General features: G+C 44.1%; 1 protein-coding gene across 4 annotated transcripts in view; it reads right to left on the bottom strand.

Moving 5' to 3' along the window:
- Positions 1-26,947, bottom strand: part of FRMD3 (FERM domain containing 3) — a 222,269-nt gene that overhangs the window by 16,026 nt on the left and 179,296 nt on the right. For all 4 annotated transcript variants that reach the window (XM_073345076.1, XM_073345079.1, XM_073345078.1 and 1 more), the window contains 4 exons: positions 25,353-25,441; positions 17,980-18,054; positions 17,098-17,166; positions 10,511-10,632 (listed from right to left, as the gene is read on the bottom strand). In XM_073345076.1, the coding sequence (XP_073201177.1) occupies positions 10,511-10,632; positions 17,098-17,166; positions 17,980-18,054; positions 25,353-25,441 (355 nt within the window). The remainder of the gene's footprint in view (positions 1-10,510; positions 10,633-17,097; positions 17,167-17,979; positions 18,055-25,352; positions 25,442-26,947) is intronic.

The raw sequence follows: 26,947 nt of genomic DNA, 5'->3' as shown, positions 1-26,947 counted from the left end.
TTTTAATTAGATAGGTAAAGGTACGTACAGAGAGCAGGATAAGATATCTCCAAACACAAAAAGAGGCACATACACAGACCCAGTCAGTCCCAGAGGATATATTCTCAGAAAAAATATGTCCCAAATGTGGCCAACACAAATAGAACAAAGGTAAAAAAGTACAGAACTCTCTGTGGAGGAAGTGCTTGGGAAGCTGACTTTGGGAATTAGTTCTGCAGTGCCAAGAATCAGAAGGGCTCTTTCCTGGAGCCAACTCTCAATACTAAGGCATAGTAAAAGTGTGCAGAGATTCATGCATAAATCTTCAATTGAAAAGGACTTGAAGCTAACAATTAAAGCTACTCTGCTTCAGACTGTTTGACATATGATCCGCAGCCCTCCATAGGTCAAAGCAGTAATAAATACAATGTCTTAAAATAGTTCCTCAGTCATTTAGACGTGGATTTTAAAACAGTGCCGACTGAATTAGTGTCAATTAAAACAAAAAGTTGGGTGGACTTCCTAAAGTCTTAGTCTACTCCAAATAAGGTATGACGGACCTTTGGCTGTCGAGCTGGTGGAAAAGGACCTCAAGGGGATGGGCATGAGAGCAAGAAAATGTTCAGAAGTGGCAGACTGAAGTGGAGATCCATCCCAACTTTAGAAGTTCCGGGTGAGACAAGAGCACCATCCTTTTTTGTTGTAAAACTTGACATAAGGCAGAAAGTCACTAAAAAGACTCAAGGTTGCTCACTCAATTGGCGAACTTAAGTCACTGCTACCAGCAGAATAACCTTCCATGTAAGAAACTTGAGCTCACATGTATCAAGTGGCTTAAATGGCACTTTCATCAGTTTGTCAGAACCACATTCATATCCCATGACTCAGGGGGCTTTCAAATGCGTCAAGCCCTACTTAACCGGGTGACTAAGGGATCCAGAGACACTGGTCTACTTTTGCTAGTTCCCGACAGGCAAAATAACAGCTGAATAAACAAAGAGAATTAGGTTTTATTACAGACACAGAAAAAGAGAGCAACCTAGCAGGTTTTGTGGGGGTACTGTGCTGGTGTTCACTTGGGTCCAGCAGGCCTAGAGAGCAGGACATGGCTTAACAGTCTCATAACGTTAGGATGGCCCTGCCAGGCAATCTGAGGGGCTGGCGGCCTCCACCGTCCCCTGGTACTTCCTGGGATCCTCCAGTGTCCGGGGGCATAGAGACGAGTAGGGGGAACTGGGCCCTCCCTTTCCACCAGTCCCAACCCAGGGCCAAATGGGGAACAGGTTAAGATAGTCTCAGTTCCCGCTTGCTGGTACAAAAGACCAGCCTCCGCGGGGCCACTGCCTAACTCCCCTGTTCTCTCTTCATGTTTGTGGCATGTCCCAGCACTCATTTTCCCTCCCAGTTTCAGTAATTCAGACAGTCAGTTGTCCAGCTCAGTGCCCAGTTGCTCTCTCATCAGGAAGAACAGGGGTAGAAAGAGGACCCAGGCCCTTGGCGTCCCAGCTGGGTCTTACCCACAGTCCAGATCCTTCCGTTCCAGAAGCTAAAGCCTGGCTGCCTTCCTGCAGACAGTCTCAGAGTCCCCTTTTAAGCAGGTCCTCCATTTGGAGCATGCTCTGCTGCTGCTGAGGGGAAAGGCCTTCTTGGCCTAATAGTGCTCCACAATTCCCTTAGCCTCAGTATGGGTCTGTAAACCCCATCACAGGCACCTAAAGAGATCCACATGGGCCCATTTGCCCCACACTGAAAATCTTTTTCCTGGTCCATAATACAGGGACTCAACTTAGGCTTCTGCTTCAAGGATCAATTGTTTGAAGTACTCCAAATCAGCTTATTGTATGGACAGGTGTTTCTGAGGAGTGCCTCTAGAAATGTCCTTGAGCACTCCTCTCAGAGTTTCATGGCTCTGGATGACATCTCCAAGCATATCTGACACTCACGCCTGTAATGCTCATCTTCATAGAGAGGTCACGCTCACCTACGAGGGACATCTTGTACTTATAGTCACACTTTTTGAAATTACTGTGCTCCCTTCCTCCTTCTGCCTCATAGCCAGGGAGAACAACATTGCTGTATGTTTCATTTCTAGAAAGCAAGACTCCGGATCCACGCTGAGAACCGTACAAAGCTAAGAGCGCTTTAGGCAGAGTCAATATGGATCGGGGGATTAATCGATCTGGAAAGCCTGGAACATGACAAGTACTAATTATTTTTCTTCAGAAAAATACACCAAAGCTGGCACTGAATTTTTTTTTCCAGAGTTCCTAACACACTGGAGTCTTGAGAACGCTGATCGCTAAGGCTTTGTCTACACTACCACTTTTGTTGGTAAAACTTCTGACGGCCAGAGGTGTGAGGAGAAAAAAAAAACACTCCTGAGGACACAAGTTTCATTGGCAAAAGCACCGGTGTGGACAGTGCTATGTTGGCAGGAGAGGCTCTTGTGCCAACATAGCTAATGCTGCTTGTTGGGGGTGGTTTCATTATTCCGGCAAGAGAGCTTTCTCCTGCCGGCAAAGAGCGGCTACACAGGACACGTTACTGCAGCACAGCTGTAGCGGTACAGCTGTGCAGTTCGTAGGGTAGCCATAGCCTAAGAAATGCACCAAAGTGCCACATAACTTGTGACAGACTAAAAGTGTTAAGGCTACGATGCTAAAGCATTAAAAAAGGTGCTCTGAGGATACCAATGAAGCATACCAGATCAGCCCAGAGGCAGTAGGAGGTCATGGATTCTGAAAAGGATTCTACTTCTGTGATCACCAAGCCAATAGTGCAGAAGAACAGACAGGCCAGTAAAAACTGAACATTTATTCAAGCAAAGATACCTGAGATGCTGTCACTGGATGAGCCGGACACCTGCAGAGATCTCCTTCCCTGACCAGGGTTGAGAAAGAACCTGCTAGGAGGTTCCAGGAACTGAGACAGCGGAAGCTGGAGTGTGACTGGGAGGGTGTGAAAGGTTTAATTGTCTCACGTTTAACTCCCATGGCCTCAGAGAATAAAAACTGTGAGTTAGGGGAGTTCTGCCCTATCGTGCACTGGGAGTTGGAGACTCAACATTGAGACTCCTGAGAGGACAGTATCTTTAAAGAAAAATATTTTCCATTAACTGTAAATAGAAAGACATTAACCTTCATTTCTATCATATCACCAGGGAAACTGTCCTGATAATAACCAAAATTGGTTAGTCTCTAAGGTGCCACAAGTACTCCTTTTCTTTTTGCGAATACAGACTAACACGGCTGTTACTCTGAAACCTGACCTGATAATTAGTGCCATCTCCCAGCACATTTCTTAAACAAATCTACTCGTTTCTCTAGGGGTTTGCATTCCTCTCTCTCTCTCATCTTGTCAGACTTTTCAAAGTCTCAGGTTGCTCAGCAATATAAACAGGCACCTGTTCCTAGTCTGAAAAATGCAGGAGTACTGTCATTTTAAAAACTTTCAGGGATGCGTGGGAAGGGACATAATTAAGGTATAATGTTGAAATGAGATTGTGGCCTGCCCAGGACACATTGGGACAGGCTGGGTGGGAGAGGTGCTGACAACGTGCCTCTCAAGGCAGTGCTCCTGTGAAGACTAGGCCAGATTTTAAAGCTGTCCTCCCTAAACTGTGAATGTGACCTAGTAGTTTTGTTAAAATGTTTTAATGGTATGAAGACAAAGATGTAGAGCTTCAGAAAAAGGGTGTTTCCCACTCTCCCTCTTAGCAGAACCATTGCTTTTAATTATAGCTGTTGACCACTTAGACTGTGTCTGTATGAATCAGCACTCTGTCCAGTGGTTCTCACGCACATGTTGTTACAATGCATTGATTGAGAATGATCTTTTGAATGCTCAAGACACATGGGAGTGCAAAATCTGACACCTGGAACAGGAAGGGGCAAGGAGGTCCTTGCCAACTTAAAAAAAAATTAAACAAAGTATTAGAGATACATTTCCATCTCAATTCTGTTACTCATAGGCAGAGTTTTATCATTTTCCCTGAAGACATTCTAGTCAGTGTGACTAAGTACGAAGAATATTATCCTTATACTTGTAGCTCTTCCAGCACTGATCTGGTAAACCATCCACAAGAAAAAATGGTTACCTACCTTACATAACTGTTGTTCTTCGAGATGTGTTGCTCATGTCCATTCCATTCCAGGTGTGCTCGTGCCCATGTGCACGGCCGGAGATTTTTGCCTTAGCGGTATCTGTAGGGTCAGCTGTGGTGCCCTCTTAAGTGCCGCGCTCATGCATCCGTATATCAGGGGCGCTGGCCCTACACCCTCTCAGTTCCTTCTTGCTGGCAACTCCGACAGGGCAGGAGGGCAGGTAATGGAATGGACATGAGCAACACATCTCAAAGAACAACAGTTACTAAAGGTAGGTAACTGTTTTTTCTTCTTTGAGTGCTTGCTCGTGTCATTTCCATTCTAGGTGACTCACAAGCAGTATCCCTGGAGGTTGGCTCAGAGTTCACGGTAGTGCGGCTTGCAACACTGCTCTACTGAAGCGAGCATTGTCTTGGGCTTGCTGGGTAAGTGCATAATGAGACGTAAACATGTGGACAGATGACCAGGTAGCGGCCCTGCAGATATCCTGAATCGACACCTGGGCCAGGTAGGCTGCCAACAAAGCCTGATCGCTAGTCAAGTGGGCGGTCACGGTTGCTGGTGGAGGCACTTGTGATGAGACCCCCCTGGGGTGCCACCTGCAACTGGGGTACCACTGAGCCCCCTGACCCACCAGCCTCGGCTCCCTCTCACACTGTGCTGCTGTGGAAAGCTTCAAAGCCCTCCAGCCTGTACTTTTACCAGAATTCATACAGGTAGGGACACACCCAGCTGCAGTTACACGCAGGCTCTCTACCAGCTTCCCAGCCTGGGACCCCAGAGCAGTACCATCCTGCCCTGGTCAAATCTGGTCAGTATATGGGTTTAATACCTAGTCCGCCTCTCCCTCAATGTGAAGAAAACAACGCACACGTGAGTGAACCAAGCAGAGATATTCCGCAAGCACTCCGGTCAAAGCTCACTAGTTTAGATTAAAACATAAAATAACTAACTACTGTAAAACTATTTACAAGGCCTTAAGGCTTGAAGACTGAAGTAGAAGAACTGCTAACCCTTGGAAGGAAAGAGAAAGGCGCTCCGACTACCCACCATGGGCAGTAAGAAGGAACTGAGAGGGCGTAGAGCTGGCAGTGCCTAATATACCAATGGATGAGCGCGGCACTCAAGAGGGTGCCAGAACCAACCCTACAGATACCGCTTAGGCAAAGATATACGATGGCCCCGCACGTGGGCACGCACCTCTACAATGGAATCGACATGAGCAAGCACTCGAAGAAGAATATAATTTTGAAACTTTGGGGCTTAAGATAGAGCAACCAGTTCTGCATCTGGGTGTTCAAACTGGCATCAAGTCATCTCAACCTGATATTTGAGTGATTATTTGCAAATTTAAGTGCCCACATGACGAACCGGGCACCAAACTTTGAAAATTCGGATCTGCTTGTTTGTTCTAAACGGAACTGCTTTATTATTTACTTTTAAAACTTCTCTAACTGACAGAACAGTAATTTTTTATGGCATCATCAAAGTCTATTGGCTTTTGCCTGCACTGCAATGGACTGCCATGACCTCTTGTCCAGTCAGAACACCCTTCCTTCTGTATTATTCATGCTTTGGCCTTGGAGAAAACTAGCAATACCACACAGCATTACTGAACAACTTGTGTATTTATGGAAGAGAATTTCATTTTACAAGCAAGTCTACACAATGTGCTTAGATTTTTAGGAATGACATTAGATAGGTTAGAATGATGGGGATTTATTTTTAGTCCCTACATTCTGTTTGTTTTCTCTTCTGAAACAATTCTCCTACGCACAAACAAATAGGATATTTTGAACAACTTCAGACCTACACAAAGTTTCTTGTGCTGGAGTTCACTCTGATGTCTTTGTTACCTAGCAACTTTCAAATAATTGGCATGAAATCTACCTCATTGCCTGGCAGTTTCTGTCAAGTAATTTAGTTTCATACTTCTCATAGACTTGACCAACTTGTGAATTAATCTCTCGGGCAATTTTTGGAAGCAAAGGGATATTTTCAAGGAGCTCATTAAAATGGCAACACAAGAAACCACCAAGTCACCGCATATTGGGCAACTCATTCAGCTACCATGTATAAGGTTGATTGAAATTCAGGGACAAGCAAGAGGTGCTAGGCTAACAGGTGAAATATTGACAGTGCTAACACTGGTCTGGGAGTCAAGAAACCTGGTTTTTACTGCTGGCTCTGCTACCAATCAACCATGTGAACACAGACAAGTCATGTAACTGCTCTGGGACTCTGTTTCCCCATCTGTGTAAAGAAACTACTAATGCTTACCCCTGTTCATAAGACTGACACAAGCACCTCTGTAGTCACACCCTACACACTATTGTAATAATCTTTGTACAAAATATGCCTTGTGAGGTATCATCTGAAAACTAATAACTCACTACTAATTAATATTTTTGCATGATGTAAGCACACAGTGGGTATTAAGAGTTATGAATATACGCTAAAATTATGACTAAAGTGTGTTTAAAGTAGGCATGCAGGGAGAGTTGGTAAATAGGTTTGCCTTAGAAAAAGAAATGTGTATTTGATTCTCTGACCACCCCAGTCTTCAGACAAAGACAATGAAGGTCCATTTTTACATATTAAGTAAACAAACCTATTAAGCTAACAAGTGGAGGAAGAAAGAGCACAGAGCTTCCTTCTCCACCGGAGAACATAGGAATGGCCATCCTGGATCAGACCAAAAGTTCATCTAGCTCAGTATCCTGTCTTTCGACAGTGGCCAATGCCAGGTGCTCCAGGGGGAATGAACAGAATAGGTAATCAAGTGATCCATCCGCTATTGCCCATTCCCAGCTTCTGGCAAACAGAGGCTAGGGACACCATCCCTGCTCATCCTGGCTATCCTCCATGAATTTATCCCGTTCTTTTGAACCCTGTTATAGTCTTGGCTTTCACAACATCCTCTGGCAAAGAGTTCCACCCGTTAACTGTGCATTGTGTGAAGAAATACTTCCTTTTGTTTGTTTTAAATCTGCTGCCTAGTAATTTCATTCACTGACCCCTAGTTCTTGTGTTATAAGGAGTAAATAATACTTCCTTATTTACTTTCTTCACACCAGTCACGATTTTAGAGACCTGCGGTTCTCAAACTGTGGGTCAGGACCCCAAAGTGGGCCGCAACCCCATTTTAATGGGGTTTCCAGGGCCAGCATTAGACTTGCTGGGACCCAGGGCTGAAGCTGAAGCCCAAACTCTACCCACACCTGGGCTGGCGGGGCTTAGACTGCAGCCCCCTGTCCCTCCACCTGAGGCAGCGGGACTTAGTCTCCACCTCCCTCCTGGGGTCATGTAGTAACTTTGTTGTCAGAAGGGGGTTGCAGTGCAATGAAGATTGCGAACTCCTGTTATAGACCTCTGTCATATCCCCCTTTAGTCACCTCTTTTCCAAGTTGAAAAATCCCAGTCTTATTAATCTCTCCTCATGAGGTTGCCTTCCTCACAGCTTAAATGAACTTTACTTTGAGGGGTAACTCTCAGAAGAATCCATATAAAGATGGGAGGGCTGACCCTTAAGTGAATTGAATTACCTGAATATATACAATATTAAATGAAATGTTTATATACAATATTACTGTATTATAAAAAAGTGTACTGAATGAGATCTTTTCTGAAAGCTGATAGCATACTGTTAATATAATTGTGAAATGCCTGTATTAACACTATATGAGGATATATGGATACTTAATGATACTATTTATTAAAGTATGTGGCCAAACAGGGAGAAATGGGTTCCCTGCCAGACAGGAGAGAAGGCAGCTATTTACCTGTCTCCTGTGTAAAGTAAGCATGGTGGAAGCAAAACAATAGAAGCCCCATTTACACAGAAATGAGCAAAGGACTGGGAAGTTCACAAGAAGAGAAGAAAAGCATGAGGTCATCCTGACTCTTGAAAAGAAGTCACTGAACGTTGGAAGATATAAGAAAAGACAGAAGCCATCTTTGGCCTCCATCACGAGGCAGAAACAAGGGAGTGGAGTTTGTACAAGCTGAGAAAGATGGGTCCTTCAATTTGGGGTGTGGGGTGAGGGTCTAAAATCTCTGGAAACTGAATATGGTTGAGAAATCTGTCTAGGTAAAGATCTTTCACCTAGGAAGACAAGGAAAGACAGCACCTTGTACTTCTGTGGAAGGTCCTGACTGAGGGAAAGTCAGCCATGGCTGGGAAGAAGGAAGATTCGTGAGAGAAACCATCTTGAATAGTCCATACCTTGCCAGATTAAGGTTTAGACTTTTAAATGCATGTTTTCACTTTTATTTGCTTGCAACCCTTTCTACCTTTATTCCTTTTACTTGGCATCACTTAACTTATGTCCTATTCATAAATTTGTTTTATTTTAACTATAAGCTAATTCAGTGTGGGTTTACCAGGAAGAATGTAGTTACCCCAGTTAATAAGCTGTGATGTGCTTGTGTGTCTTCAGAGGAACAAACGAACCTTATTATTTCTCTGAGTGGTCCACAAGAGGGCTGGACATTACAGAGCATATGGTTTTGGGAAAATTCAGGACTGGGAGTGTGGTGGGATCACCTTGCTGGACGTAACCAAGGCTGGTGGAGTAAGCCAGAGCGGAGCTGTAGACAGGCTGCTGGGGTCACAGCCACTGAACTAGGGCTGTCTAGCACACAGAAACTTCAGAGTGTGACCTGTATGCTTGCAGGCTAGTTGTGAATATCTCAGGCTGGGAGCTACAACAGCAAAGCATTGAGAGGCGTCCAGGGTTGCAGAGGAAGTGGTGACACAGCCCCTCTCTTGGCTGGATTGCACCCCAAACCCCATAACAAAGTCACTTTAAGATCTATGGAGGAAAATATTATACAAGTGCTAAGTATTACTACTAGCAGTCATAGTAATTTAATTATGCATATGGTACCTCCTAGGAGACAATCCATAGACAAACATTCGCATTAGGTCTTACAACTTTACCTCTAAAGTAACTATATCAATATCTATTTGAAAGTCAAGGTGGCTACTGAACTGTACATGTTATTTATTTGAAGTGTATCAACATTATTCAGTGAGCACTACCCTTGACAGTTTTCAAAATTGGATTTCACTACTGCACACTTTTCATCATAACCAACAGTAAATTCAGCTGCTCCAGCTATATATACTTCTGCAGCTAGGAAACCCTAGATGGGACATTAGCTGATTTTGCAAAAATACTGTTTTTTTACAAGTAACAAGGTGGATTATTCTGTAATTGTGGTAATTCTGTCTTCTAGTAACACAGTATTTGGTGGTTATCTGGGAACCAGATAAAGAAGTCACCATAAATACACCTTTCAAAGTCGTAGCTAACAAGTAATTTATTGTAAATTAACACTAATTACATAGTTATCTACAGTAATGGGTGAATGACCAGATGTTTAGCTAAGTACCCAAACATTCAAATGCTTAGCCAAACATCATCCAACCCCTTTGGATGAAATCCTGACCCCACTGAAATAACAGGCAATATTCCCATTGACATCGATACAGCCAAGATTTCACTTTTGGGGTCTGTTAAAGGAAGGTAGAACTCTTATGAAAAAACAGACACACTTGTGAGATTTCTAGTACTTCCTGCTGCAGCAATGCGAAACCACAAATTATTTGATCTCCAGCCCAATGAAATCTAATTCTCTGGTGAAATACCATTGGCTTTCCATATTTCTATTGAATCTACAGGGGGGGGGAATTTTTAGGTAGAAATAATGTATTTATGTATGTTGAAATTAAGCCAAGATGTTAAGATTCATACCCTTACTTTTAAAAACCATGCTATGGGATCTTTAATGAACACTTCATCTGAGAGTTAGGTGCAGAAAAAGCAGTGAATAAGCAAACATGTAGACATCCTCTTTACATAAAGAATATACTCAAATGTTCAGAGTCTCCTCAGAATAATGTCCACAGGAGTCAATGGAGTTACATTAGCAGAGAATTTGGGCTGGTATTCTTCACTATGTCCTTAAATTCTATGTAGTTTTGCAGTGCAATCTCAAACAGCTGTCACATTCCATCACAGAGTTCGTTGCATGTCATTATTTAGTGGAATGATCCCCATACTTCTTACCTATTTTGCAGGTATGTTGTGAGGCTGTGTGTGTGTGTGTGTTTTGAGTGCCTTTCACCTGAGGATCTCCAAACTGTTATCCCCATTAATTCCTCACCAAGACAATTATTCTTAAGTCATGCTACTTGCATGGAGCTTTCATACCACACAGCTCTCAGAATTAGTAATAATTTTTCAATACGGTGCACTGAGGAGTTAATGGTGTAATTCCTAGTGGTAACTGTACAGCTATTTCCACACTTACTAAGTTGATATTCCACCTTTAATTAATCTTTCCATGTGCACAGGAATGTTTTAATAACAGTTTATAACAGTTATGATTTCGAGCATGAACCAGTGAGGTAATTGACTCACCTTCATCTAAAGGAACCTCTTCTTCCTCACTTGGAGAAGGGAGGAGGGGCTGCAGTGGTTCCATATTGATTATGAGTTGTTTATTCAAGGAATGAGAGCTACAACTCTGAGGAATGCTGGTTCTAAAAGCAAAGATAAACAGCATCAGTTTGTTCACAAGAAATCATTACAAAATAAATACAACTGCCTTTACCCTTGCCTCAAAATAATTTTGAATAAGTTATAATGGGCCTCCAAGGAGAACATTCCACTTACAGTGAATATGCTTTGACTCCTCCCCTATCTATTAGGTCACACCCTTGGCTGAATAGTGGCTCTGCATCTGAAGTGCTGCAGAGGGGCCAGTAGTGGCTCTGCAGTAGGGGGGCTTTCTGCTTCATTTAGCCTCACATCTTCTCATTTTATACTGCATTTCAGCTTTACTGCTCCATTCTACGCTGCACAGCAGTGAGGAGAATACGGCCCCTTAGAGAGAGAATGCTAATCATATTGCTGAAGAACCATGCTCCACTGTCTTTGGGACTGGGTCAAGGATCTTCTATGGTTTTGGATGTGTAGACTTAAGAATAAACCATGAGTGTTTTCTGCCACTCTCATCACTACATGAGGAACAGCTCTCACTCCAGACACGGTCTCTACAACGTGCCTTCAATCGGTTTTTATTAGTTGTTTATTATTAGCTCTTTGGTACAGCCTTCCCTGTTAGCAAGTGTTGATCTTGTTAGGGAAGGTAAAGAAGGTTCTAACTGACTCACTCAGCCACTTGGCTCACTATCTTAGTCATGTGTTAAGAAGACAAGGACGTTAACTCACCTGTGCAGTAACTGACATTCTTCGAGATGCGCGTCCTTGTGGGTGCTCCACTCCAAGCGTTGATGCATCCCTGCCCCTTCGTTCAGAGATTTTTACAGCAGTACCCGCAAGGGCCGCACATGTGCGGTGCCTACCTCACATGCTGACAGTGCCTTGATATCGCACGCGCGGCCCAAGCTCCTCAGTTCCTTCTCTACAATGGCGACCACTCCACACTCCGAAGTGGAGGGGAGGAGGGTGGGTAGTGGAGCACCCACAGTGCTCAAAGAACGTCAGTTACTGCATAGGCAAGTAACCTCCTCCTCCTCCTTCTTCTTCTTCAAGAGATGTCCCTGTGGATGCTCCACTCCAGGTGACTGAAAAGCAGTCTCTCTTAAGGAGGTAGGGACTTCAGATCTGGTAAGAAAGCTGTAGACAGCACACCTCGGCCCATTCAAGTGTCGGTCAGGGGTTTCTGAGTAAGACCATAATGTTTAGTAAAGGTATGCGCTGAAGCCCAGGTGGCAGCTTTGCAAATATCTGTGAGGTGAATGTTATGTAAGAATGCCACAGATGTTGACACAGATCTGATGGAGTGTGCCCTAAAAGAAGTTGGAGAATTCATCTTCTTTAGTTGGTAGCATAGGCGGATGCAGTCTGTTATCCAGTTGGATAGTCTCCGGGTAGAGGTGGTATTTGCCTCTGGATCATTCTGCGATTGAAATAAAAAGTTTTGGGGAAGCCCTAAACAGCTTAGCCCTGTCCAAGTAAAAAAACAATGCTCTACGCACGTCAAGTGTGTGCATTGTTGATTCAAAAGAATTTGTGTGCAGTTTAGGGAAAAAGGTTGGTAAGTGGATAGCTTCGTTGATGTGGAAGGACGAGTGGACCTTGGGAATAAATAAGGGATGCATTTGGAGCATGACTTTGTCCTTAAAAAAATATATAGTGTATGGTGGGTCAGCCATAAGTGCTCCAACACGTCTGGTGGATGTAATCACAACTAAAAACTAAGTTCTCATGGATAGATGTAGGAGGAAACATGTTGCTAGCGGCTCAAATGGTTGGTGCATCAAGCATGTGAGAACCAAGAACAGGTCCCAGGGTTGAGCGAGCGGTCTAATGTCCATTGCAGATTGCTCCTGTCCGTCCGCTGCAAAAGTGTGCACAGGTTCAGAAGCAGATCTTCGTGGGCTGTGTTGGTTACTGTGGTCCCTGCTGTAGAAAACCCAAGGGCTCCAGTAATGCCATTGTCTGGGGAAGGTTGCCATCCATGGGTGTCCATACCAGGGTGGTAAGTCCCTGGAATATGAGGACGTTGATCTCCTTGGTCCCATGCTAGCAGGAGTCAGAAGTGGGGATGAATGGTGTGGTGAAAAAACTCCCTCCACTTCATCGTCCTCATCACTAGAAAAGTGAGAGGGAATAGGGGATAGTTGTCAGTGCCATGCAGACAGTTCCAGTGAGAGACCGGTACCAAGTAATGGGGGATGGTGAGACTAGCAAATCGCTCGAATGAATAAACTGCAGTGCCGAGGTAGAAGGAGCCAGAATATACTGCGCTGGGTGCAGCGGCAGTGCCGTAGGGTCAGCCAGCGCAGACTGGTGCGGCACCGTATGCGTCTGCATAGGTGGTTCAGGTGTGGGTGCCACAACAGCAACCGTAGTTGTGTGGCCTGGGCAGACTCAGCTGAGTTGGCACCGAGTCCTTTGCAGTGCTGAGCAGTGGCGTATTAGAAGAGGCAGGCAACTTTAAGCCTGTAGCCTAGACACTGGAGCAGTGCATACTGGCAGCAGCTGTAGTATGCATGGTACCGGAGGTGCCCAGAGCGTCATATGTGGTGAGCCGGAGACTTGCTCGGAGACCATTTGGAGGCTGACTGGTTTCTGTGAGGTGATGAAGCTGGCCATTTTTAATCCTTCGGGGACTTAGGCGGGCTTTGTCTTGAGTAGAACTCCTGACCTGGATCAGAGACAGGTCTGAGGGACTTCTCCTTTAAAATTAACTTGAGCCTCAGGTCTCCATCCTTTCATGCCCTAGGCTTCAGCTTACTGCAGTGGGCAAACTTTTGGGGGATGTGGGAATCCCCCAAACAATGAACACATTGAGAATGGCCATCAGAGATAGGGATGGCCTCTCTGCATGTAGTGCATCTCTTAAAACCTGGCAAGCCAGGCATAATATAAACTGTCTAAGTGAGTCACAGAAAAAAACTGGGAAGGGGCGGGGGGGGGTGGTTAAGAGAAAAAGGGGAGAGAGGAAATAAAACTTTTTTTTCATAGATATTTAGGTCAGACTGGATGATCATAATGGTCCCTTCTGACCTCCTGCACAACACAGGCCACAGAACTTCACCCACCACTCCTGCAAAAAACCTCTCACCTATGTCTGTGCTATTGAAGTCCTCAAATCGTGGTTTAAAGACTTCAAGGAGCAGCAACTGACCCGTGCCCCATGCTACAGAGGAAGGCGAAAAACCTCCAGGGCCTCATCCAATCTGCCCCGGAGGAAAAAGTCCTTCCCGACCCCAAATATGGAGATCAGCTAAACCCTGAGCATATGGGCAAGATTCATCAGCCAGATACTACAGAAAATTCTTTCCAACTTATTGGATTAAAATACTAGATAAACTGTATAAACAACTGGCTGTCTAAAAGTGAAAATCCTTGAGTGAGACTGCTGAGCTCCGTCTCAGGCTGGGGACAGTAGAGAAGGAACTGAGGAGCCTGGGCCACGAGCACACAATATTGAGGCACCATCGGCGCATGAGGCAGGCACCATGCATGGGCAGCCTGCACAGGTACTGCTGTAAAAATCTCTGAGCAAAGGCACACACCAACACCTGGAGTGGGCACCCACAGGGACATCTCTCAAAGAAGAATGGAGTGGTTCTTTCAAGAGGATATTTTGGGTTGTTGTGATAATTGGGCCCACATATTTACTGTAGTTGTGAGTTAACTATAAGAAGTGAGTGAAAGTTCGTAAGATGTCACAGTAACTTAGAACAACAAATGTTGATGGGAAAAAGTACGAAAGGGAATCAGACAGACCGAATTAGTCCAAACAAAAAGGCCTACTGATATAAATCAAGGACTCTGTTCAGATCATGCTTGATAAACAAGAAAAGCATTGAACCAGAAATCAGTGAACCAAAATTGGTGTGTCAAAAACTACGTCTTATGGGTGGACAAAATAATGAGGGGATAGGCTCTTCCACCAATCACTCCCTTTGTGGGTCCTTAAACAAAAGGACTTTCAGAAACAAAACTGGCTAGTGGAGGACGCTTCACCACCCAAGCTGCTATCCCCACTATCTCCTCTGACCCCGGACCTTCTTTGTCCTAATCCTGAGAGATGTCCTGACCAGAGACACACACACACACACACCCCCCATCACCACCTCAAATGTTTCCAGATGAATCCCAACCACCACCTGGGATGAAACAGGATCAGACATAGGCACTGGTTTCCTATGGACCCACAGGATGCTCAACCCCCACCCCGCTCCTTCCCTCATGCCCCCACCCCTGTCCCACCTCTTCCTGCCCTGCCCCAGGCCATGCCCCCACCCCACTTCCCAAGTCCCCCGCCCGCCTCTTCCAGCCCTGCCTCTTCCCACCCAGTTCCGCCCCTCCCCTAAGCATGCCCCATCCCGGCTTTGCCCCCTTCCCCCCAGCGCCTCCTGCATACTGTGAAACAGCTGATTGCGGTGGGCAGGAGGCACTGGGAGGGAGGGGGAGCAGTTGATCGGCAGGGCTGCCAGCGGGCAGGAGGCGCTGGGAGGGGGGTTGGGGGGGGAGAGGGAGCTGGCTGCCAGTGGATGCTAAGCACCCACTAATTTTTTTCCTGGAGCACCCACACAGTCGGTGCCATGGGATTAGACCTTAACAGCAACAGTAGCAGCTCCAAGCCGTCTCAACTAGCTTCTCTTTTCCCCCAAAGGACAGTCATTACCATCTCATCTACCATACTATCTAAGAGACTGTCAAACAAGGTGGTTTTTCCTTCTAAAAATTCACTCCAGCTAAAGGGAAATGGAAAGCGAAAAGGGATGTTGTTAAAATGAAGGCCTCACTTAATACTTTACAGTTCAAGTGCTTCAACATTTTTTCCTTCTTTTCTTCATCTTTAATAAAAGGGTAAAATAATTTTTGTTAATGATGTGTTTGCCATGGTGCTAAGCAGGCTGAGGTCTCCGTATACCAAACCCCGAACCTTGTTTAAACACTGGACAGTGAGTGGGTTATACTAACACCTTTGGGCTATATATTCTATTTAAATTAATAGAACAGGTTGTAGGCAGGAGCCCCAGTAGTATGCTGTAAAGGTTTTTGTTAAAAGAGCCAAACACTCGAATGAGGGCAAGTTTCTGATTCCACATAGTGTGTGGACCTTGTTTCAGTATAGGCTGAGAAAGGTACTTGCCCACATTCTACTAAAGCAATATTCTTCTCATCACAAAATTACACACTACTTAAAATAGTTATCAAAAGAAAAGGCAGTTAAGTTCATGCAGCAATTTTGTGCCATGTAGAGTAAACCCTCAGCGTAGGCAACAGAAGTTATGTATTTTGTCACCGTTCACTTATATTATTTTTGCAATGCTTTAAAACACAGAAAAGCCAAATGCAAAAGAAATCTTTAACAAAAAAATCAAAATCATATTTATCCCTCAGAATGGACTGATAGAAAATGGACAGCAAAGAATAAATCAAGACAACTTGGACAATCATATGGATCTCCTATGTTAATGTCCACTTGCACACTTAAATAGTGCATTCAATCTCAATGGAAGACCTGCCCACTTATTTTTGTATACTCTTATTTAGACACCTAATTTTTAGACCCTCCGTTTGGCGCATCATTTAAATGTAACTTGGTTAATGTTATTCAATAACCATGTATACCCATGTTAAGGGCAACACAACTGAATCTTTATGAAGATTACCTTTTAGACATTATTAAGAGCCTAACTTAGGGCAATGCTCCACGCTTCACCAAGGGATAGCTGGTATTTCAGGACACAATGAAAAAAAGTCACACAAACTCCACACACAAAAGTAATGGAAAATTAACTTTACACTGGCTGTGGCTGCAAATATGCAAAAAATTAAGCAATCACTCTGGTCTCTGACACAATAAATATGTTTTTCAAGCTTTCTGAAGTGTTTCTTTTCCTCGTGGCATTTCTTTCCTTTCTTCTGCTTAGTCTCTAATCATGGAGTTTGTGCAAGTTTTCCATTTCCATTTGTTTTGATCAGGGTCTGATCAACTCCTGCTGGCTGTACAATGAGTGACATGTCTCAGGAAGACACCTGTCTATTTTCAAGGGTACAACAGTATAGCTTTAGAAAAAGCAAACCAGAGAACTTTTTCCCAGATGAGAAGAACTATTCTCCTCTCTCTTTAAACTGGTTTTTAAGTCAGTGGATAAGTTGCTACATAAATCCCTCCTCCTAAAAAATTAAAAACAGGTCAATGACTGGGGCTGAAATGCAGGTGATTTTTTTCCCAGGATCATACTTCCTACCTGGTGATACAGAGGCCAGTGAACTATTTTACTGATTGATTAAAAGGAATTTCAGGTCAATACTGATTCAACTCCCTTACCTAGGACAGAAAAAGTGATAGAGACACTTGTATTATACTAACTTAGCATCTTCCATTAGGATTGATTGTCTCAAATGGCTGCTCAGAATGATGGTCCCTTTGTCCCATAGTAACCAAAGTGACTTTTTCTGTGTAAAGCAGACTCATCTTCTTTGGTCCTTAAAGTTAAAGTATCAAAACATACCTGTGCACTTCAGGAGGCTCTCTCTGGATTTTAGAGCTTGCTTCAACAACCTCTTTGGCGACCTTTCCACTGTAAGGAAACATGAATTTGAATGGTTTCAGAGTAACAGCCGTGTTAGTCTGTATTCGCAAAAAGAAAAGGAGTACTTGTGACACCTTAGAGACTAACCAATTTATTTGAGCATGAGCTTTTGTGAGCTACAGCTCACTATGCAGCCGATGAAGTGAGCTGTAGCTCACGAAAGCTTATGCTCAAATAAATTGGTTAGTCTCTAAGGTGCCACAAGTACTCCTTTTCTTTTTATGAATTCGAATACTCAAGCAACTTTTGAGGGATTTTTTAAATTTATGTTAACATTAATATGTAGCTGTAACATGAACTATTAAAATGGCCACAAAGAAAAGCAACACATTTTTAGAAGACAGGATACCAGAGTACTTTTATTTTTTAATTTATCAGAAATCAATGTAGTGCTCCCCCTGAAAATACAGGAGATCATTTATCTGCAGAACAAGTACAGAAGAGCTGTGTCAGCATGAGTTTCACCCCGCTGTCTCACCAAGGTATGTCTACCCTGATTCTAGAAGCATCTGGTGAGAGTAGTTCAATCTCTATGCTATCCAAGTTTTGTCTTGTCTTGAGACTGCAACAAAGGATATTGTGGCTTTTTTTCTTATGTGAAACACTGTTCACTACGATCTAAATGAAACCACCAACTAATTTCATAAAAGACAGTGAAGAGCAATCAGGCTTTGAATCCCTACTGACCTGCATTGGGAACCCTAGAGGTAAAGGCTCAATTTCCCATTAAAAATTTTCCAAGCTCTCCACCCTCGGAATGGTTAATCTTAAAAAAAAACATAAGGACAAGAAAGTGCATACCTATATCGAAATCTACTGCCTTTAAAAAATATTTTGCTGCTGGACATCGTCTTGATCTGACTTGATTTTGCATACCTTCCAGAAAAAGAAGAGTACATGGTTGTCACATTTTCAAAAAGTGTAAAAAGCAACTTAATATACAGACATGAGCAAGACAAATGACCAATTGTGTTATTCTTCTACTATACCAGAATATTCTGTAATTGGCAGTTTAAAACTTTTATAGTGGTATGTGTAATAATTTCAACATAAAATTACATGTGAAACATAACAGAGTTATCTCACAATTTAGATAGTATGGAAAGACTGCATACCAATGAGTGATTATCCGGATAACAGAGCAAGAAAGTAAAACACGTGCCTACAGGGCCCGAAGAAGTTTATATATACACCATGTGAACCAACCACCATAGAACCCAGCAAGGGTTCTTACAATATCCTGTATATGGGAGGATTAGGACAGAGATGTGGTTACCTCCACACTGCCTAGCCATGCCAGAAGGACAGGAGGTAATGGATGTGGTTTAATAAGGCCACATCTTTATTCACCTAAAAATCTGGAAGAACCTGGCAATAAATGGTACAGTGCAGATCATCATAATTTGCTTAATCATTTCCATATAATCCTCACCTGGTCCCAACCAGTCCATTACTGGAATCCTGCCAGGCTCCCCCTGTTGGAAGTGAACAGGGGCTATAAAAAGAGGAGGGGGAACCGTCTCCCTGCTGTGAGACACAGTAGCCCCAAAATCCCCCTCCCTCAGCTTCCTTAAGGGATGCTTTCCTTCAAATCCTTTTCCAGTCCATTTTATCTGATAACTGTATCCCTTCCATTATGGACATCTGCCATAAGTTTTATGTACTACATTGTGACATTATAGCCTAATCACCCCTCACACACAAATACACACCCGTCCCACCAGGTTCCAGACCTGCTATGGGGAAGACAAGTACCCTGCACAACCTCGGCCATTTGGTGGTGAGGGAAAAACTATTTCCCAGCCCCCAAAGAAAAGGGCAACTAGCACAGTGAGTAATGAGGAAACCTGGCCCTTTTACAAATTCATGGGTGCGAATGCCAGCCTGATCTGGGTAAGAGAAGGCTTTTTTGGGACTGCCTGGGATATAAATACCCAGCCCTCACTCTCTCAGTCAGCAGGAAGGGCAGTGCCCTCCCCAGACCTGTCCCAACCGCTTCTTGCTCCTCTCCCCTTTCCTGTTCCATGTTGGTAAACTTTCCCTCCCTCCCCTTCTACTACCCATTGTAAGGGGAGGGCCCCTTAAAGTGGCACAAACCCTTTTTCCTCCAGCAAGCCACACAAGGACTCCCCACATGGATGCTGCAGTAAGCATGCTGGTATTACTGAAACAAATATGAAACAAAAGAACAGGAGTTCCTCACTCAGAAAACAGCCAGAAAACATTTTCTGTGTCTTCACACAGTCTATGTACATGTAGAGTCTACCTAGTCCAGTCACTTTGAATCAGCATGCAACAGCCTTTGGCTACATTAATCAGAGCTTGAGGGAGGGAGGGGGTCTGGCTTATGAACATCAAGGAACAATATGGCTCCAGATATGCCAACCTCTCTGCTATTTTGTAGTTTTGAAATGTCAGGTGGATTTCATATTTCTTCCCCAACCTTGAAGAAACTCTTATTTATAGCTGTGTGCAATTAATCACACAAATATTTTAATACAAGGCATGATTAAGGCATAGGGATGTCTAGGTCCCCAGCTCCTAGAGTCACATGAAGAGAACAGAATCTCAGCCTTCATTTTTAAAAGAGTGAAGTTTCTACTTATTATGGTTGAAAAGAAAGCTTGAAACCATGATTCAAATTTAACCAAGGGAATGTCTCACCAGCAGGAATTGCATGCAAGTCTGTTTGGTTTTTTTTTAAATGAAAATATTTTTTGGGTAGCAAATTGATTGTAAGTAATTTTGTGTAGCCAGTCTACAGGGTTTGTACTGTATGTAATGTTCCAAAGTAGAACTATTCATAGAGTCCAATTTTATCTTGGTTAGACTTTCAGCAGGGCTGCACAAATATTATGCTGTTGTATCACTTAGAATCATAGAATATCAGAGTTGGAAGGGACCTCAGGAGGTCATCTAGTCCAACCCCCTGCTCAAAGCAGGACCAAGCCTGACCTTAAAAACCTCTAAGGAAGGAGATTCCACCACCTCCCTAGGGTAAGTTTATGCACTTACAGTGCAGTTTATGTACTGTTTGGCAAGGTGGTCCGGTGCCAAGATAGGGATATGGGTTCTGTCTATCGTCCCACCACAGTTAGGGAACCCCATTGCAGCAAAGCTATCCACTATGAGCTGTACATTTCCAAAAGTCACTACCTTTGTTAACAGGTTATTGATTGCCCTGGCTACTTGGATCCAGCAGCCCCCACTGTAGATTTTCCCACTCCGAATTGATTCCTGACTGACCGGTAGCAGTCAGGTGTTGCAAACTTCCACAGGGCTATTGCCACTCAGGGCAGGTCTCATCTCGGTATTCCTGTGCTTCAGGGCGGGGGAAAGCAACTCACAAAGTTCCATGAAAGTGGCCTTACACATATGAAAGTTTTGCAGCCACTGGGAATCATCCCATACCTGCAACACTATGCAGTCCCACCAGTCTGTGCTTGTTTGCCAGGCCCAGAATTGGCGTTCCACTACTTAATTGGCAACGTCCAATTTCATAAAGAACTTTATGTTCAGAAACACCAGCAATTTTTTAAAATTCCCCAATTCTGGGTGAAAAGGTGGGAGGTTTCTCTGAATCCCAAATCTGTCTTTGCTGGTTCTATACTATTATCCTAGGCTTTGGTTCACAGTTTTCTTTGGTCCCTCCAGGCTTCTTTTTGACTCTTTCCTATGAGCCATTGGGCCAGCTTTCTTTACTGTCTATGGCCCCCTTGTGCTCCTCTCATCTCCCTGACTTTGCAGTCTTCTGGCTCTACTGGCCCTTTTCTGGTCTCCTCAGCTCTGTTATCAATTTTATAATGTCTTCATAAATCTTCACATTCTCCCACATTACTCATTAATCATAGAATCATAGAATCATAGAATATCAGGGTTGGAAGGGACCCCAGAAGGTCATCTAGTCCAACCCCCCGCTCAAAGCAGGACCAATTCCCAGTTAAATCATCCCAGCCAGGGCTTTGTCAAGCCTGACCTTAAAAACCTCTAAGGAAGGAGATTCTACCACCTCCCTAGGTAACGCATTCCAGTGTTTCACCACCCTCTTAGTGAAAAAGTTTTTCCTAATATCCAATCTAAACCTCCCCCACTGCAACTTGAGACCATTACTCCTCGTTCTGTCATCTGCTACCATTGAGAACAGTCTAGAGCCATCCTCTTTGGAACCCCCTTTCAGGTAGTTGAAAGCAGCTATCAAATCCCCCCTCATTCTTCTCTTCTGCAGGCTAAACAATCCCAGCTCCCTCAGCCTCTCCTCATAACTCATGTGTTCCAGTCCCCTAATCATTTTTGTTGCCCTTCGCTGGACTCTCTCCAATTTATCCACATCCTTCTTGAAGTGTGGGGCCCAAAACTGGACACAGTACTCCAGATGAGGCCTCACCAATGTCGAATAGAGGGGAACGATCACGTCCCTCGATCTGCTCGCTATGCCCCTACTTATACATCCCAAAATGCCATTGGCCTTCTTGGCAACAAGGGCACACTGCTGACTCATATCCAGCTTCTCGTCCACTGTCACCCCTAGGTCCTTTTCTGCAGAACTGCTGCCTAGCCATTCGGTCCCTAGTCTGTAGCTGTGCATTGGGTTCTTCCGTCCTAAGTGCAGGACCCTGCACTTATCCTTATTGAACCTCATCAGATTCCTTTTGGCCCAATCTTCCAATTGGTCTAGGTCCTTCTGTATCCTATCCCTCCCCTCCAGCGTATCTACCACTCCTCCCAGTTTAGTATCATCCGCAAATTTGCTGAGAGTGCAATCCACACCATCCTCCAGATCATTTATGAAGATATTGAATAAAACCGGCCCCAGGACCGACCCTTGGGGCACTCCACTTGATACCGGCTGCCAACTAGACATGGAGCCATTGATCACTACCCGTTGAGCCCGACAATTTAGCCAGCTTTCTACCCACCTTATAGTGCATTCATCCAGCCCATACTTCCTTACCTTGCTGACAAGAATACTATGGGAGACCGTGTCAAAAGCTTTGCTAAAGTCAAGAAACAATACATCCACTGCTTTCCCTTCATCCACAGAACCAGTAATCTCATCATAAAAGGCGATTAGATTAGTCAGGCATGACCTTCCCTTGGTGAATCCATGCTGGCTGTTCCTGATCACTTTCCTCTCATGCAAGTGCTTCAGGATTGATTCTTTGAGGACCTGCTCCATGATTTTTCCAGGGACTGAGGTGAGGCTGACTGGCCTGTAGTTCCCAGGATCTTCCTTCTTCCCTTTTTTAAAGATTGGCACTACATTAGCCTTTTTCCAGTCATCCGGGACTTCCCCGGTTCGCCACGAGTTTTCAAAGATAATGGCCAGTGGCTCTGCAATCACAGCCGCCAATTCCTTCAGCACTCTCGGATGCAACTCGTCCGGCCCCATGGACTTGTGCACGTCCAGCTTTTCTAAATAGTCCCTAACCGCCTCTATCTCCACAGAGGGCTGGCCATCTCTTCCGCATTTTGTGATGCCCAGCGCAGCAGTCTGGGAGCTGACCTTGTTAGTGAAAACAGAGGCAAAAAAAGCATTGAGTACATTAGCTTTTTCCACATCCTCTGTCACTAGGTTGCCTCCCTCATTCAGTAAGGGGCCCACACATTCCTTGGCTTTCTTCTTGTTGCCAACATACCTGAAGAAACCCTTCTTGTTACTCTTGACATCTCTGGCTAGCTGCAGCTCCAGGTGCGATTTGGCCCTCCTGATAACATTCCTACATGCCCGAGCAATATTTTTATACTCTTCCCTGGTCATATGTCCAACCTTCCACTTCTTGTAAGCTTCTTTTTTATGTTTAAGATCCGCTAGGATTTCACCATTAAGCCAAGTTGGTCGCCTGCCATATTTACTATTCTTTCGACTCATCGGGATGGTTTGTCCCTGTAACCTCAACAGGGATTCCTTGAAATACAGCCAGCTCTCCTGGACTCCTTTCCCCTTCAAGTTAGTCCCCCAGGGGATCCTGGCCATCCGTTCCCTGAGGGAGTCGAAGTCTGCTTTCCTGAAGTCCAGGGTCCGTATCCTGCTGCTTACCTTTCTTCCCTGCATCAGGATCCTGAACTCAACCAACTCATGGTCACTGCCTCCCATCCACTTTTGCTTCCCCCACTAATTCTACCCGGTTTGTGAGCAGCAGGTCAAGAAAAGCACCCCCCCTAGTTGGCTCCTCTAGCACTTGCGCCAGGAAATTGTCCCCTACGCTTTCCAAAAACTTCCTGGATTGTCTATGCACCGCTGTATTGCTCTCCCAGCAGATATCAGGAAAATTAAAGTCACCCATGAGAATCAGGGCATGCGATCTAGTAGCTTCCGTGAGCTGCCGGAAGAAAGCCTCATCCACCTCATCCCCCTGGTCCGGTGGTCTATAGCAGACTCCCACCACTACATCACTCTTGTTGCACACACTTCTAAACTTAATCCAGAGACACTCAGGTTTTTCTGCAGTTTCGTACCGGAGCTCTGAGCAGTCATACTGCTCCCTTACATACAGTGCTACTCCCCCACCTTTTCTGCCAGAACAGCCAGAAAAATCCCTCAACTTCCTCCAGCAGGCTAAGGAAATACTTCCTTCTTTCTTGTAGCACATTAGTAGGTTTTGAGTGTAGATGGTTTGCAATGCTATGCAACCTATCTTCATTTCATTTTAACTCTGTAGACTGTTTATTTATAGCAACCACTAATCTAATCTACCAGTGTACTCCTGTCCATGGAATGCTACTTCCAATCCTCACCTTCTCAATTAGTAACATACTTCCACTCGGTCTACAGACACTGAAATGAAACAGGAGAGTATATTTTCAAAAACTTGACGAAACAACCTCACAGGGTTGTATGGAAGCCACAAGGAGAGTGTGGCAAGGAAAAGAGTAGATGGGGTAATGATGCCTGAGACCCACATTATGAATATTGCTACTTGGACAGCAAAATGTCAGATGATATTTTATACCAGTCCACATTGGACATTCATACTTTGACAGCTCCTACTGTCTAAAGGTGAAGAATGTTCTTAAGTAGAACCTCTGTAATGATTCAGCTTCAAACATAGTTTTCAAATGGAATATAACTAAATTAATGGCTGTATTGTAACAGGCCTATATTTTATGCCTTTCATTCAATACACTGTTGCATCCGTGTTAAACTGAAAGAAAGAATCTGCTTCAACATAAAACAGATAATTAACAACCTTGTTAAGACACAAATTCTATCTCCCCAGTCACAAGTCATTCCCCCTCCCCTCAGTGTTGGCTACTTTGCAAGCACCAAAGACACAGCATTTTTACAAAACAAAGTATGCCAGATGCTGTAAAGAAACTCAAAGTAGCAGGAATAAAAAGAACATGTCCAAAGGGAAATGTTAGTATACAAGGCGAAAGATCTAATTAAGTAAACTGGGGAAAGGAAAAAAATGAATGAGTACCTTTGATGATTTATCTGCATGGTATCTTTTGAGGTGTAAGAGAGGGGATAGTTTCTGGACTTCTTCCTTCTCTTGCAACTGATTTATAGCCATTTACTTTTTGAACTAGATGAGTGGCGACTTTCCCAAATGCATCCAACAGGAGGTCCACCTTTTTGAAGTCTATTAACCCATGCTGTGGAATTCCTAGTCACCAGTTACCAGCCCTTGTGGCTTCACTGGAAAATAATGTTTATTCAAAAATGCCCGTAAGAATAATACTTACGGCTCAGCACTCTCCTAGCATAGATCTCAAAGCACTTAACAGAGGTAGGTAGAATTATTCTCACCATGTTACTCAGAGGAGAAACAGTTAAGTGCCTTGCTCAAGTTTGCAGAGGTGGTCAACAGCTGAACCAAGAGTAATATCCATGTTCCCTGACTCCTGGTCTGTCATCCTGTTCACTTAGCTACACATTGCTGCTACAATCTTAGCTATTTGGAAGAAAGTTCTTGATCCTCCACCCTAAAAAGCACCAAATGCCTCCTCAACTATTATCCTCGTTTGTAATGAAGTACTACCTCACCTCCTAGTATACCAATTTGCATATTTATCCAAATATGCTTTTTTGGCATCTACATTTAATGATGCAGCAATACTGGTTTTGTCTTCCATCCTGTTAAAGACACATAGAAAATTTCACATGGAACCATCTTCTACCCTAGTTCACACGCTTTCCTTTTACAATGATGAACTGATGTAGATTTACTTACTTATAAAAAGCCTGGTTCTCCACCCCACACTTCCAAAGATGCTTGCAGGCTGCTGGTGTAGAGGTATGAAATGACAACATAGCCTTTTTCTAAGTGTAGAAAAAAATAAGAAAAAACATAAAAGTTGAATTCTTTGAGACTGTGGAACGGATAGAAACTCTGTCCACTAGAAACATTTAGGACCAAATTTTCCTAAGTGACATCAATCCACACTTCATTGCAACCCATTTGCACTTGATTTTCCCCTCTATCTGTGAAAATGGATTTTTCACATAACCAAGCTACTTTTGTGGGGGAGAAGGAGATGGTTGAGTGATTTGTTAAGAGAGAAATGGACTCAAGGTCATACCCATTTTAGCTGTAGGTAGAGAAAGCTGAGTTTTACGCAACTGAAGCAACATCCCAATTTTCATATTTAATGAATATGCATTACCTCAACTCCCCTGTCAAATCCTTGAATTCTTTGCTTCTTCTGCATATAAAGATAATAAATTCTCTCCCTCAAAGCCATCACTTCCTTCTTGAGTTCCCCCCACCCTCTGACCTGGCTCCCCCTTGACTTTCCACTATGTTCTCCTCTCTTGTTCTTGTTCTCCACATAGGCCCTCCCCCCCGTCCTCCTTCCGTCTCTCTGGCTACCCATTCTCCCTGCTGACCGGCTCTCTTCCTCACTACTATGTCCATCCCTATCTTTGACTCTTTATCCACTACTTCAAGCTTCCCCCACCCCCAACCAGCTTTCCTCATTTAAATCTCCCTATTTCCCTGGACTGACTCCCCCCATACCATGGTTCATTCTATATTCCCCCTCTAGTTTCTGGTTCCCTGTGTCTAGCTTCTTTCTTCCATCCTCCTTCCCCCGTCTAGATTGTGGTCCTCAACATGGCCATAGCCTTAGAGACAGCGATGCCCAACATCACTCTGACCTGCATTACTCTACCAGCCTGAAGGTCATGGGCAGGTTAAGAGGTATGCTCTAGGCAGAGCCTCTGTGGTCAGAACACTGGAGAATGAACAAATACTAGAAGAAACTAACTATACAGACACTAGATAGTGAGCTTTTCCCACAAGTCTGCAGTTCTCCCACTCAGCTGCTTGGGAGTCCAGCAGGATGCACCTCAAATCAGAAGGCTCCCAAACAATCAAGAGACTTTAAAATTCAAGTCTGATTTAAGGCCCATGTAACAGGGTCAGCTGCCTCCTGAGTGCTTCTTGTGTCTGGGGTGACTCTATAGCACCCAGCTTCAGTTTGCCTTTCTGGACTCAACTCCCAGAAGGTTTCACAAGTCAAACAGCAGCAGCCTTTCTTGGGTTCTGGCTTATTAACATAAAAGTCAAAATAATTCAAACTGTCCTCAAAATCCCAACATAATTCAAGCAATCACACCAAGGCTCCTCTTAAGTCTTCCACTGATCCATGTCTGCTTTGTCCAACTCGCTCTGGCTCTGAGGGTATATCTATACAGCAGTTAAACACCCACGGCTGGCCCCAGTCAGCTGACTCAGGCTCACAGGGCTTCAGCTGTGAGACTGTAAAACTGCTGTGTAGACATCTGGATTCAGGCTGGAGCCCGAGCTCTGGGACCCAAAGAGGG

This window comes from Lepidochelys kempii, chromosome 5, assembly GCF_965140265.1.
Source record: "Lepidochelys kempii isolate rLepKem1 chromosome 5, rLepKem1.hap2, whole genome shotgun sequence".
NCBI classification, from domain to species: domain Eukaryota; kingdom Metazoa; phylum Chordata; order Testudines; family Cheloniidae; genus Lepidochelys; species Lepidochelys kempii.
The sequence above is the reverse complement of the archived record's forward strand: the minus strand, read 5'-3'. Positions and strand labels throughout refer to the sequence as shown.